The 15,425-nt window shown below is 43.4% G+C and overlaps 1 protein-coding gene across 1 annotated transcript in view; it reads right to left on the bottom strand.

The window, feature by feature from the left end:
- The window catches only part of LOC135057181 (zinc finger protein 850-like), a 129,310-nt gene that overhangs the window by 83,294 nt on the left and 30,591 nt on the right, over positions 1-15,425 (bottom strand). The window contains exons 3-5 of the mRNA XM_063963079.1: positions 12,037-12,134; positions 11,764-11,872; positions 9,581-10,596 (exon numbers count right to left, since the gene is read on the bottom strand). Of these exons, the coding sequence (XP_063819149.1) occupies positions 9,581-10,596; positions 11,764-11,872; positions 12,037-12,134 (1,223 nt within the window). The remainder of the gene's footprint in view (positions 1-9,580; positions 10,597-11,763; positions 11,873-12,036; positions 12,135-15,425) is intronic.

Genomic DNA, 15,425 nt, shown 5'->3' with positions numbered 1-15,425 from the left:
CCTTGAAAGACATCACCTGTAAAATGGGTACCCCTATCACTTTCGATAATTCTAGGGATACCATATCTACATACAAATTCCTGCACAATTTTCTTAGCAGTAAACATAGCGGTATTTGTGGCCGCCGGAAATGCTTCGACCCAATTTGAGAAAACATCTATACAAACAAGTACATATTTCAAATTTCGACAAGGGGGTAATTGTATAAAGTCAATCTGTATTACCTGGAAAGGGCCGCCGGCAGGTGGGATATGAGATGGTTCTGTTGGTATTGCCTTTCTGATGTTCTTTCTCAAACAGGTAAGGCATGACATTGCTCTTTTACTCGCATGAGATGAAAATCCTGGGGCACACCAATATGCTCTTACCAACTTGCACATCCCTTCCTTGCCCAGATGAGTCAGCCCGTGAGCTGCCTCAGCTAAACATGGAAGGTATGCTCTGGGGGCCACTGGTTTACCGTGTCCATCCGTCCAGAGTCCTGAGGACTCCTGGCCATATCCTTTTGCCTTCCAGACTGCCTTTTCCTGTGTGGAACACAAATTTTGCATCTCACACAACTTCTGTGTGTTGATGGTATTAAATACCATCAGTTGTGTGGTGTCTGTCTGTCTGGGGGTACCGGCTGCTAACTTAGCAGCTTCGTCTGCTCGGCTGTTACCAAGTGATACTGGGTCCTGGCTATATGTGTGTGCTTTACATTTGATAACAGCCACTCTGTCGGGTTCCTGTATCGCTGTTAGAAGCCTTTTTATGTGAGCTGCATGCGCTACCGGTGTACCAGCTGCCGTCATGAAATTTCTGAGGCGCCATAGGGCTCCGAAATCATGGACTACCCCGAACGCGTATCTAGAGTCGGTGTAGATATTGGCTGATTTGCCCTTAGCCAATTCACATGCTCTGGTTAGGGCGACCAGTTCAGCAACCTGGGCTGAGTGAGGTGGGCCTAGCGGTTCCGCTTCTATGGTGCCTTGGTCATCTACGACTGCGTATCCAGTACACAAGTCTCCCGATTCTGACTGTCTATGACAACTACCGTCCGTGTAGAACGTAAGTTCTACATCTTCCAGTGGGTTGTCACTGATGTCAGGCCTTGCGGTAAAATTTTGGGTCAAATATTCCATACAATCATGTGTGTCTTCCTTTGTATTAAATCCTCCTTCCCCATCACTCTCATCCTCCACCCTTTGTGCCTGTCCAGGCACACCTGGGAGATATGTTGCAGGATTTAATGCACTGCATCTCCTTATGGTGATGTTTACGGGGGCCATTAGTGCCAATTCCCATCTTGTAAACCGCGCTGATGAGACGTGCCTGGTTTGGGCAGAATTCAGCAAGGCTGACACTGCATGTGGTGTATGAATTGTGAGGTTGTGACCTAGCACTACATCTTCGCTTTTCGTTACTAGCAATGCTATCGCTGCAACGCTTCGCAAGCATGTGGGGAGGGATCGCGCTACCGTGTCTAGCTGAGCGCTGTAATATGCTACTGGCCTGCTGGCATCACCGTGCTTTTGGGTTAGTACGCCTGCCGCGCAACCAGCACTTTCTGTTCCGTATAGCTCAAAGGGTTTCCCATAGTCTGGCATACCTAATGCTGGTGCCTGCGTTAGGCACTGTTTAAGACTCTCAAATGCTGTCTCAGACTCGTCTGTATGCGAAATCCGATCAGGTTTGTTTGAGGAGACCATCTCCTGCAAGGGTAACGCTAGAATGGAAAACCCTGGGATCCAATTACGGCAATACCCACACATTCCTAAAAATGTTCTGATCTGTTGCTGGGTTTGTGGCAGAGTCATGTCTCTAATTGCTTGAATTCTATCAGCGGTCAGGTGTCTCAGTCCTTGTGTTAGACAGTGTCCCAGATATTTTACCTTAGTTTGGCATAATTGCAACTTGTCTTTGGAAACCTTGTGTCCTGTGTCTGAAAGATGAAACAGGAGCTGTTTCGTATCCTTCAGGGATGCTTCCAATGAATCAGAACACAGTAGTAGATCATCCACGTACTGTATTAATACTGATCCACTCACTGGTTGGAAAGACTGTAAACAATCATGCAAAGCCTGGGAAAATATACTTGGACTGTCTATGAATCCTTGTGGTAATCGAGTCCATGTGTATTGGACTCCTCTGTATGTAAATGCGAACAAATATTGGCTGTCAGGGTGCAGAGGTACCGAAAAGAAAGCGGAGCAGAGGTCAATAACAGTGAAAAATTTCGCAGTGGGAGGGATTTGCATTAGGATGACAGCTGGATTTGGCACTACGGGGAACTGACTCTCAACTATTTTGTTAATCCCCCTTAGATCCTGCACTAGCCGGTAACCCCTCCCCCCACTCTTTTTCACAGGGAAGATGGGACTATTGGCAGTGCTGGACGTTCTTACCAGAATGCCCTGTTGTAGCAAGCGCTCTATTAATGGGTAAACTCCTAACTCCACCTCTGGCTTCAGAGGGTACTGTGGGATTTTTGGAGCTATCCTACCATCTTTTACTTGTACAACTACCGGAGCTACGTTTGCCATTAATCCAGTGTCCTGTCCATCTTTAGTCCAAAGTGACTCTGGTATCTGAGATGTCATTTCCTCTACTTGGGATGGAGTCCTATTTGTCATAATGGTATGTGACATTAATTTTGACGGGGAGTCTAACATGTCTCGCACTTCCTGAGCGTGATTCTCAGGTATGTCAAAGAATACACCTTCAGGAGTACAATAAATGACGCACCCCATTTTACACAGTAAGTCTCTTCCCAGGAGATTGGTCGGTGCCGATGCAGCCAGCAAAAAGGAATGCTTGGTATGTAAAGGCCCTATTGTAATCTCGGCTGGCTTGCTAACAGGGTAATGCTGGACTACTCCTGTTACTCCCATGGCTGGAATTGTCCTACCAGTGGTTCTCATGCCCACTGTCGGATTTTTCACTGATTTGGCCGCCCCTGTGTCTACAAGAAAGTTTAATGATTTACCAGCTACATTGATTGCAACTTCGGGTTCACTTCCAAGGCTTGCAATCAATTTTACTGGCTGCAGATTACAGGTATGGCCACACCCCTATTGGGTATGGTGACCTCCCTGAATCCCGCTGGCAGCAACTACTTGTGAGGGAGTTAGCTGGGAACTACCAGAGGCTTGCCAGTCTCTGTTCGGGGGGTATCTTTTTGTTTCCCCTGCATGTGGCTCATAACTCCGTTTCTGTGGACCCTGCTCCCAATGTCGTGTGTCGTGTCGTTGTCTAGGGGGTTGATAAGATTTTTGTACATTTCTTGATCTACAGTCTCGTGCAAAGTGTCCTTGTTTGTGACAAAAATAACATGTTACCACATTTGACTTACCCACAGGGTTTGGTGATATTAACACAGGCTGTTTTGTGGTCAGGGCCTGTATACTTACTGACATTAACTTATCACCTTGTGACTCCCTGTGTCTAGTGATATTCCGGTCGTGATCAATAGCAGCCTCTCTCAAAGTAGCCACAGACAGACCTCGCCAACATGGTTGTGTGGTCTGTACCCTAGTCTTTAATGACTCTTTTAAACCATCCATCAGTACCGATACTGCTACTTCTCGATGGTTTATGTTTGTTTTAATGTCCTCTATGCCTGTGTATTTTGCCATCTCTGATAATGCTCTGTGAAAATACTCTACAGCTGTTTCTGACTCCTTTTGTTTAATGGAGAATATCTTGTTCCATTTAACTACCGCTGGAAAATACTCCTTTAACTGTAAACTTATTCTTTTTACATTATCTTTGTTGTACACATCTGTAAGAGGTACATCCTGATCTAATCCACAGTCAACTAAAAATTGAGTTGCGTCGACATTGGAGGGTAAACAAGCTCTTAGCAGTACCTGCCAATCTTTATTATTGGGCTCTAAAGTGTTTCCTAGGTCTCTGATGTATTTTTGGCTAGCAACTAAATCTTTTCTAGGGTCAGGGAATTCAGACACTATGGTCCTTAATTCCATTCGGGTAAACGGGCTATACATGGCGATGTTCCTAACAGGAGTGACTCCTGAAGTGTCCGTTTTCCCATTTGGCACTACTATTACCTTAACAGGATTAATTCTAACAACATCATTCTGTGTAGATTCTGCAGTTTGTGGTGAAACAGTTTCAGCGTAGTGTATGGTGCCGTACTTACCCGTTGATACGACCTCACCTGTCCCTCCGCTAGGGGGCTTTGTTACTAATCTTATGGGTTGGGCCGTGCCTACTGTTGTTTCTGATATGGTGGCTGCTAGAGAGAGCGCTGATATTGTTGCCGATTCGTCCTCTTGATCACACTCCTGGGGAAAGTTCAAAACAGGGTACAACTTGCACGGGTTAATACTTGCATTGGTTAATTGGTTAACATTATCTTTAACATTTACACAGTTGCTAAGTGTTTGTTTGTTACACCTTAGTGCGTCATTCTCCGCAACCAATTTCTCTCCCGGTATGTATGGTGGCGGTGGGGCCGTGGCTATCAGTTTCCTGATCGAGCCAGATCCCGCCGCCTGAGCCAATCCTCTCTGTATGTCACCCTCCTGTTGCCACAACTGCAAATAATCATAATGCTTGATTCGTCTCTTTGCTGATTTAATGAGACATATCCTTCTCCTTAAATTCGTTAACACTTCTGTGCTGAAGCTACCTACTCTTGGGAATTTCTCCCCGTCATGTACGGTCATTCTCTCCCATTCATCACATAAAGCTTCTGTGTGACTTCCGTACTTTTCACACATTACGTACCTTGCCGACCCGACTGGTCAGTTTATAGAATCAACCCGAACCGAGGTTGATCGCCCCCTTCCTGAACAATTGGCCCCCATAATCTGCAGGTGTTACGGAACCTTACAAAAAACCAAAATATTCACGATAGGTTGGCGGTGAAGTTTACCGAGCACCTCACTCACTCGCCCACGCCGACCAATACGACCTGATCACACTGATATAGTGCTGGCGTACTCGACCCAGGGCCCCTATTAACCTCTGTTTACTGGAACATGTGGGTGTGATCCGCAGAGCATTAACCCTTTCCAGTAAAGGTGTGGTCGTTAGATAGTTCCTGAGTGACCAGCGAACTTCCCTTTTTGAAAATAAAAAATTACACAAATCACGTTAGAATGTACAAATAGCGTTTATGACCTTCGTACACAAATAGTACCGGTCAGGTTTACTAATGCACACAATTACGTGCGGTACAATCGTTCAGCACATAAGCAACTAATCTTATGTACGGAGCGACCAGTGGAATCGAAAATTGCGGCTGCGAATTCCTTCAGCGAGCTTGTATGGCCTATATGGGTGTGTGCACCAACCTTTTTTCCGGTGTAGTGCCTGTGGACTCTATAGCGGACTTCCTTGTCTGCTGTACCTAGACCTCCTGGTCTGTTATGACCTCCTGGTCTGCTACAGTATGACCTCCTGGTCTGCTATACTCTAAATGCTCAAATTTTATGTTTAACCAAGGATGCCTCCCTAGCCACCGTGCATGTCACTTACACGTATGTACCTCACGAGAACTCGATGATTTCTTTTGGTTCAATCCTCAAAATTGTAAAAACACACTCACTCACCACATATATACTTTTGTTTCTATTTCTATTTCTGCGCAGAAATTTCTCTTTAGACCAGATGTGTTACAAATTAGGAGAAGGATCTGTTAATTTAAATTTCGAATTTAAAATAGATTTGCGCTACTTATCGCCTGTTGCGCTATTTATCGCCTGTTGCGTTATTTATCGCTTGTTGCGCTATTTATCGCTTGTTGCGTTACTTAAAAATCAACACTATCGTGTGACCTGAGTTACGTGGGCGTACCCAGACGCTCCGTTGCGTAATTTACGCTGCGTGCGTCGGCCTTTGCGTACGCGAGTCTCTCCCTTTGTTAGAGACACGTGTACACCAAACCACTGTCCACCGCAACACAACTAACACGTTTTATCAATGTAGATGATCCTTTATCATCTACCGCGCACCACACTGACTTCGCCTTGTCTCTCAGGCAGAGCTGTGTGTTTGTCTATACTTTAACTGTATTACCTTTACTCTTAAACTATGAAATAGCGGCAAATCTCTCAGTACGTTTCTCAATTATACAATGGCAAACAGGAGAGTGATATATGAAAATACACGAATGAAAAGAAATGCAGATATTCGTGCGTGTGTACGCAAGACAGAAATAAACAGTTTTAAAAAGACACTATCGTTTTGTTCTTACCTCCGGTCCCGGATTCCTTCAGCACCCTTTACTAAGCGAAGCAGACGCTTATCCAAACAGCACTACGAGGAATATGACCTCCCGCCCTTTGCTGCTGGATAATGTCTGCTGAAATTACCTAGTGCAGATATGTGAAGGACGGGCGAGCCGCCAATTGACAAAGCTAAATATTTATCTTATATAAAACCCTTTATGAGGTCTAAGAACACTGTACGCTATTTACGTATGGAGTACCGTAAGGGTACGCTCGTTGCGTAGCAATCGCTTAGCCGTAGTCGAGACGCTCAAGCGTTACATTCGCTCACGGCCAAGAGATCACAGGCAGGCACGCTATTGGCTGCCGACTAACGTAATGATTCGCTAAAGCGTAGCGGACGCTCGGGACCACGAGGAGATCACCAGCGGCGCTGACGCTCACAATGTTAAACCTTTATATCTAAACCATAAACAGTATATTATGCAGTAAAACCTTAGTGTAGAGATAGGGTGTAGATGCAACCTAGTGTAACCTTATTAACTCGAATGCTGTTCGAGCGTCACCGACGCTCTGAGAATACTTAACACTATAAGAAATACACAGATACCTGGGCTTAGGGTCCAACGCCTAATATATATATATATTATGAATGATATACTTGCAAAAGATTTAACACAATACAAGTCATACACTACAATATAACATAGACTACCTAACCAGATAACTACACGGGAAATACAATATAATACAATTACGTTTTAAGGGAAAATAAGAGAGAAAGAGGAGAAGAGAGAGAGAGAGAAATGGCCCACAATAACAGTAAGAACAATATGGTTGCGGAGAAACACTTACGCACAAGGGGAACGATCGCATGCGTCTCTGGACATCCAGCTCCCGATTTTCAGCAATGATAACCGTTGAAGAGTGAGCTGGATGTGATCGGCTTGTCTATTTATGCCCCACACACAATACAATTCAATGGTCCCTACAATCTCATTGTTCATTGGACACAGGAATTCGGCTCTGCATTATAACAAAAGGTCATAGGTTGATTCATACAGGTGGGCTGTGACGATTTCCAACAGCTCAGGTGGGTGGGATACTGGGTTTCCCGCCGCATAGCTAAGTAAGGGTAAATAATAGTAAATGGACATAAACTTCTTATGTCCATAACTATTCGCACGAGCGATTAATCCGCTCCAAACCAACACCGGAATATTGCTAATTAAATACTCTTCCGATGGGTACTAAACACCACTGTATGACTCCTGTTAGACCCTTCGTACAATACAAAGAGCGATCCCTCTGTCCAGGAACATGCTATATTAACTAAACTTTCAGAATCTATCAAAGGGACCATGATCTACAAAATACATTATATAGTGAAAATATGTAACGATTGAGTCGCACGCTACGATCACATAAACTCTACCGTAAATACGCATACCGTGCGCCTGCCCGCGACTGTGAGTATGCGCACGCACGGGAGAGCGTACGCATGCGCAGCGCGGACGTGTATGAGGTGCAAATATGGCAGTGTGTATAGAGATATTTTTCTGACTTTGACAAACTGGACAAAAATACTGCCACACACAGCATTTAATTATGAAGGAATACAACAATCTACGGGCCTACGGTATACAGTAGATAGAGTTGTGAGCACACTCCACTTTTGGGAGCGAAGCTGGACACACTCAGAGAAGAGCACTCGCTCAAAATCTTCCCGGCATAATCAATTCACTTGTTTAAATCATGAACAAAAAGACACCAGGTGGATTATTTACTAAGCATCAGGTTCTAAAACCCGTTGCTAGCCATGTTTTGCCGGTAAATTAATTGTCCTTTTACATTTTGGACATGAATAATGGAAATGCAGAGTTTTACAACCCGCCGCTTAGTAAATAAACCCCTAGGACTATATCTACTAAATGTCATATTTCAATGTTTCTAACTCCTGTGTACTTGTATCCCTATCCAGTTATATCCTCTCTGTACAGTCCACATAACCTCACATTTTGTCTTCCAACACTGCTGGGTGATCATATAATACAACCCACTAAGAACCTATCAATCTGGGGGACCATTATGTAACAGGTAGCATCTATCCTTGTGTATCAATGCCTATTTCCCTATAGATTGTAAGCTTGCGAGCAGGGCCTTCCTACCTCTATGTCTGTCTGTCTTTGCCCAGTTTTGTTCTATAACTGTTAACTAATTGTAAAGCGCAACGGACTATGCTGCACTATATAAGAAACTGCTAATAAATAATAAAAATAATAAATAAAATAAATCCCTACAAATCTGCTGTGCTATATTGATTGTACCTGTAAGGTGCAAAAGGCATCCTACGTCTGACCTCTAAACCAGGGCCTTTGAGGCATCTGCGGGGCACGGTGATACTCAGGCAGCGTGATTAAAATCGGGGAGGTGTACTCATGCTCCTTCCTTATAAAAACATGTCAAATACTATGCACACCACAATGTAGCGAAGCCTCACACTGCCCAGGAGGACATTTGTTCCTCTCAGCAGCAGACCTCAGCCCCTTCAACACACCTGGGAAATTAGTACCCTCAACCCCCCCCCCCCCCCCCCCACAAAAAAATAAAATAAATAAATAAATGCTAAATTCTAGTATTCATACAGGGAGGGGGAAGGGAAATCCCTACGTCTATATGCTAAAACGGAGAGGTCTGTGTAATGATGGTCTCACTAGCCTAGTAAATGCACATTACAAGGCTGGGTGCATTTACCTTCTCCAAGAAGAAGCAAAGTTTTGCACACTTCTTCACCCCGTCAATCCCCACACGTACCTGTATAAATGTGAGTCTGTAGGGTAAATATCCCCAGCACCACTAAATTGCACCTGCACACTGGGCCATCAATTGCGCAGCTTTAGCAACTGACCCCCCAGCGTGATCGTAATTGCAGAATAAATTATATATACAATGTCACAGTTTCCATTAGAGAGTATGACCAAACATAATGAAGAGGTATCCCAGACTCCACATTACATATCCAGCTCACTGCCGGAACTACACATAAATTAGTACCCTACATAAACATCAGTGTGGTCTGATATTGCTGTGGAGAGCGATGCAGATATATATAACAGAATAAGGAACATGCAATACGTTCCACAAAGGAGCAATCTGTTCCACTCTTCTGTTGACGACGCAAGTTCCACGTATGTCTGTGGGTGGTAATTACATTATAACATGTTAATATACTGTACAATAATGTGACTGGACCTTTGCATAAACCTCAGTAACTCAGGGTTATCAATAGACAATTGACAGTCTGTAAATGGATGAATGCCTATTTTCAGAATGAAAATGACAAAGAACTTTTATGATATTTACAGTACAGCTGCAACCCTGATAAGTACTTATTGGATTATGGAAATTGTTTTTCTTATGTGAATTTTCTGATGTACGACAAGAGTTGATTTTTGTGTAAAGCGTTTGCCACACTCAGGACAAGGAAACGGCTTCTCACCTGTGTGAATTCTTTTATGTTCAACAAGAGCAGATTTGTCTGTAAAACATTTCCCACACTCAGAGCATGGAAACGGCTTCTCCCCTGTGTGACTTCTCCGATGTTTAATAAAACCCGATTTCTTTGTAAAACATTTCCCACACTCCGAACAGGAAAACGGTTTCTCCCCTGTGTGATTTCTCTGATGTTCAACAAGGACTGATTTCTGCCTAAAACATTTCCCACACTCAGAGCATGGAAATGGCTTCTCGCCTGTGTGAGTTCTCTGATGTTTAACCAGAACAGATTTCTGTGTAAAACATTTCCCACACTCAGAACATGGAAATGGTTTCTCTCCTGTGTGTATTCTCTGATGTTTTATTAGCACTGGTTTCTGTGTAAAACATTTCCCACACTCTGAACAAGGAAATGGCCTCTCGCCTGTGTGACTTATCTGATGTCGAATAAGTTGTAATTTCAGTCTAAAACATTCCCCACACTCAGAACATGGAAACGGTTTGACAGCTGTGTGAATTCTCTGATGTTTAACAAGATCGGATTTCTGTGTAAAACATTTCCCACACTCAGAGCATGGAAATGGCTTCTCGCCCGTGTGACTTCTCTGATGTTGAACAAGAACTGGTTTCTGCGTAAAGGACTTACCGCACTCAGAGCATGGGAATGGTTTCTCACCCGTGTGAGTTCTCCGGTGTCTATCAAAGGCTGACTGATGTATAAAGTTTTTCCCACATTCAGAACAGGTAAATATGTTATCACCGTTATGAGCAGTACTATGTGCAGCAATATCTAAATTATAGAGAGAACACTTCTCATGATAAGATGATTTATCCGCACTGTGACGTACTGGATGTATTTTTAGGGCAATGGGATTTTCTCCTGGAGAATCTTGTGCAATGTTCTTATCTTCTGTTTTAATATCTGGAAATAAAAGGAGTTATCCCTCCAAGTTATTCCTGCTTTTGCATAAATTTGCTGGAAAAATAATGGGAGGGAGCACAAGAGGGAATTGCATAACTCTGTCTAAAATGCAGACTTTAGGAAGTGAAGTAACGTCACTCCCCCCGCCACCCCTGGGAAAGAATTAGGGGATAACAGGAGACAGAGACAGATCAGAAGATGATGAGCATCAGTGCAGAGCGTCAAAACACAGACTGGAGCAGTTGCACAATGATAGGAGCGTGGTTGTGGTGCCGTGTGTGCAAAAGTCTGTGTGATTTGTGTGTTGTGAAAGGGATGAGTGTGGTCTTGGGGTCAGAATAATCAACTGCAAATATGATCTGTATAATATATATATATATTATTTTTTCCCCCCCCCAAGTATTATTACACAGAGAAGATAATGTATAATGCCACATGTAGTACAAAACAGGGGGTAAATGGATAATTAAACATGTAATTAGCATGTATGATGTATTGGATAAACCAGAGAGTGTGGGGAGGAGACTGGTCAGATCTCTGGGCTGGTAACACACAGTGACATGATGTGAGGGGGAGAGCAGGAGTATAATAGGGGCTGATGGCTCCTGATGTATGAGATACACCAGAGAGTGTGGGGAGACTGGTCAGATCCCTGGGCTTGTAACACACAGTGACATGATGTGAGGGGGGAGCAGGAGTATAATAGCGGCTGATGGCTCCTAATGTATGAGATACACCAGAGCGTGTGGGGAGACTGGTCAGATCTCTGGGCTGGTAACACACAGTGACATGATGTGAGGGGAGGAGCAGTAGTCTAATAGGTTCTGATGGCTCCTGATGTATGAGATACACCAGAGAGTGTGGGGAGACTGGTCAGATCCCTGGGCTGGTAACACACAGTGACATGATGTGAGGGGGGGGGGGGGGGAGCAGGAGTATAATATAGGGGCTGATGGCTCCTGATGTATGAGATACACCAGAGAGTGTGGGGTGGAGACTGGTCAGATCTCTGGGCTTGTAACACACAGTTACTACCTGTCCCACTTGGCAGATAAATGTCCCTCATTAGTTTGTACTGACAGAGGAGGGTGTAGGATAAGAAGCTGCTGTAGTGACTGAATAAGGAAAATATTTGACTCTTTTCTGTAGTTAGTGATTATTACTCACTTGTGCTGATATCTGTAGGGATTTCCTCCTCCTTAAACTGCTGATCTCCCCTCACATACGTCTCCTTTTCTACCTCAATAATTTCTACCTTAATATTTAGATCTTCACCCTAAACAATTAGTAAAACAACAATATAACACTTTAATAATGTCTGATTTCAGTAATTGAGGTTAAGTAGAAGAATATACAAAATATCAAACATACACAGCTGCTGAATACATCCTATCATGAGAAGTCACTTTGTTATTTGGTGAGACCCTAAATCCCACCTACCTGATCCTCCTGTGGGGTCCTGTGATTCTCCTCTGTACAGTCCTGGGAATAAAGAGGACGGGGACATCTCTCTGGGGTCTCTCTGTAACTGGCTCCATCTGTAGGAGACACACATATATAGATATATAACAGATGGACTGATACTACATTACTTTGCAGAGATTGCTTATTCCAGAGCCCTCCAGGAATAAGAAATAACAGACTGGCAAATAGAGGCGGCACTCAGGCACGATATATACAGTAATAGGAAATGGCGGCTGTTGACAATTCCGAATGTAATCATTCTTTCATCATTAGCTCTAATGAAAGAATAATTAGATTCTGAATCATCAGTCGCCACTGCTTTCTTTTACTGTATATATATCATGCCTGAGTGCCGCCTCTATTTGTCAGCCTATATATGGAATAATGTATCTCTATTTTCTGTATGTCTTAAGCAGTATATTGAGTACCCTGGTAATGCGGAACCAAAGAAGGGTCTAGACAGCCTCTCCCATGTTACTACTGATGGAAGCATTCTGTATATCATCTCAGACCATTGTTTATCTGAAATGTCTCTGTTAAACAAGTTCCCACCTTCTAACACAAGCCGGCAAGGCTTTATCTGATGAAAATCCAAAATATACCATTGATAAAAGGTCTGATCCAATACACGACTTGCCCCGACCTCTACCTCTATGACTCTGCTTGCATCCAATATTGCTGTGTGCCTGTCACAATGGAATTCCACTGAGAGATATGCGGGTTCACCACAGGGTCCAGGGGTCCAACCTGACGCGTTTCATGCCTCAAAAATGGGAGCTTTATCAAAGAGTCTTTGATAAAGTTTCCGTTTTTGAGGTGTGAAACGTGTCATAGAGGTAGAGGTCGGGGCAAGTCGTAGCAATAACAGGACTAAAGTGAGCTGCACAGCTACTTGTGTGCATTCTCCGGTTGGACACTGGTCTCCCTCTCCCTGCCTTCTCCCTTCTGTTTCAACATACAGGGGATCCTCATTTCTCCCACAGTGGAGAGCTGTTTATAACTATACATGCTTTGTGCAGATAGCTATATACACACAAAACTGGCTTAAAACTATGGGGGTAATTCCAAGTTGATCGCAGCAGGAATTTTGTTAGCAGTTGGGCAAAACCATGTGCACTGCAGGGGAGGCAGATATAACATGTGCAGAGAGAGTTAGATTTTGGTGGGTTATTTTGTTTCTGTGCAGGGTAAATACTGGCTGCTTTATTTTTACACTGCAAATTAGATTGCAGATTGAACACACCACACCCACATCTAACTCTCTCTACACATGTTAAATCTGCCTCTCCTGCAGTGCACATGGTTTTGCCCAACTGCTAACAAAATTCCTGCTGTGATCAACTTGGAATTACCCCCTATATGCGCTATAAGGGAGTATTAGACTGTGTCAAGCAACACCTGGATTAATTATAATACTGCATTTGCTGCTAAGAACTTGCTACTGGCGTGGATGCAATTACAAATATAATGCCATTATTAGCTGCTACATTTAGTTTCTAAAGATCCACCTTCCTGAACAGGTATATTTATCCGATATATATTTAATTATCAACAAATGACCCAATTGTGATTGTGTACACTTTTTATGTGAATTATATGTTTCTTCCTGAAGTTATATGTTCATTTTGCCAGGTCAACGTATTTTAATAAATTCATGGGGCACGATTCAACTCAGTGACAGTTAAATAGCACCGGGAATTAGCTCCCGGCGTTATTCAATACAGCGCCATGTGACACTTAACAACAGGATTTTTTCTCGCACCCCCGGAGGGTTGTGAGCAGAAATCCGACAAAAGTGCCGGCGCAGTGCTGATTTCTGCCCTTAGAGCGGCGAAAACAGCGTTGCACCGAGCACTTAAGTTGGAGAATGCCGTTCTCCCGACAAAACACCCTGTTTAGTCCGGGAGAAAGGGCATTCTCCGACTTAACACTGCGCTGTATTGAATAGCGCAGGGAGCTAATTCCCAGCGCTATTCAACTGTCACTGAATTGGATCGTTACCTTTTTTGTAATCCTAATAATTTAGTATGGTATGTGATTTCTGCCATATCCTCTCTCTCTCACATTATTAACGCAGAAGTATTATAGTTTTCCGGTCTCCTTGTACTTAATCGTTTACGTGTATATGTGCAACCACAAGCACATATTATTCCCCTGCTGCTGAGTGGATAAACGTATGTAGATATCTAAAAAAAAATAAAAAATGTTGCTATTATTATTGTAACAATTATTAGCGCCGGGCTATTTTAGTTTTTTATACAGCATTCCATTTGCCAGACAGCCGGGAGGGCGGGAACAAGTAGAGCAGCTACTACAACAACTAGACAGCCAGAGGTGGGAGGGGGTTAAAAAACGGGAATTGATAAATACCTACCGCTATTTTCAGCAAAGAACAGAAGAAAGACTTTCTAGTGGTGAGCCAGCACAGGCAGATAGCAAATGATTGTTTATTAATTTTCATAGTGCAGAAATTATTACTAGTCTAATTAATTTGTCACACTGTGGTGCAGCACTGTGACTTCGAAGGCCATACCCCACTGCGTTCACATAAATACAAGCAGTGTGACTCCGCAGTAAAAAAAAAATGTAAAAAAAAAATGTAAAAACATTTTTCATGTACAATCTGTGTGTGCCCCGCTGCATTCACATAAATATAAGCGGTGTGACTCCCCAGTGCGTTTGTTCACATACATATAAAAACGCTGTGACTCTATGCAGTGTGATCTGAGCGGTGAATTGAAAAAAAGCAGAAAATAAATAAGGGGAATTTAATACCTGCCGGTAATTCTTTTTCTCATAGTCCGTAGTGGATACTGGGAATTGAAGATTACCATGGGGTATAGATCGGGTCCACTGGAGCCTGGCACTTTAAGAAATTAATAGTGTGTGCTGGCTCCTCCCCTCTATGCCCCTCCTAGCAGACTCAGTCTAGGAAAAATGTGCCCGAGGAGACGGACATACTATGAGAGAAGAATATAACATAAAAAGCGGTGAGGTAACGAACCAACACACACAATAACAAGATAGCAGAGCTAACCAAAACAGAGGATAGCAACACTAACCAATCATGGAACAGGGAAAGCAACAGCAAACCCAACCAAGAACACTTACAACCAGGTAAACAGGAAACGAAGCACTGAGGCGGGCGCTCAGTATCCACTACGTACTACGAGAAAAGGAATTACCGGTAGGTATTAAATTCCCCTTTTCTCTAACGTCCTAGTGGATACTGGGAATTGAAGATTACCATGGGGTCGTCCCAAAGCTCCCAGAATGAGTTGGAGAGTGCTGAGACCCATGCAAAACCGCCTCACCAAACTGAAGGTCATCCTTGGCCAAGGTGTCGAACCTGTAGAACTTTATGA

The sequence above is a fragment of the Pseudophryne corroboree genome, chromosome 3 (genome assembly GCF_028390025.1).
Source record: "Pseudophryne corroboree isolate aPseCor3 chromosome 3, aPseCor3.hap2, whole genome shotgun sequence".
NCBI classification, from domain to species: domain Eukaryota; kingdom Metazoa; phylum Chordata; class Amphibia; order Anura; family Myobatrachidae; genus Pseudophryne; species Pseudophryne corroboree.
The sequence above is the reverse complement of the archived record's forward strand: the minus strand, read 5'-3'. Positions and strand labels throughout refer to the sequence as shown.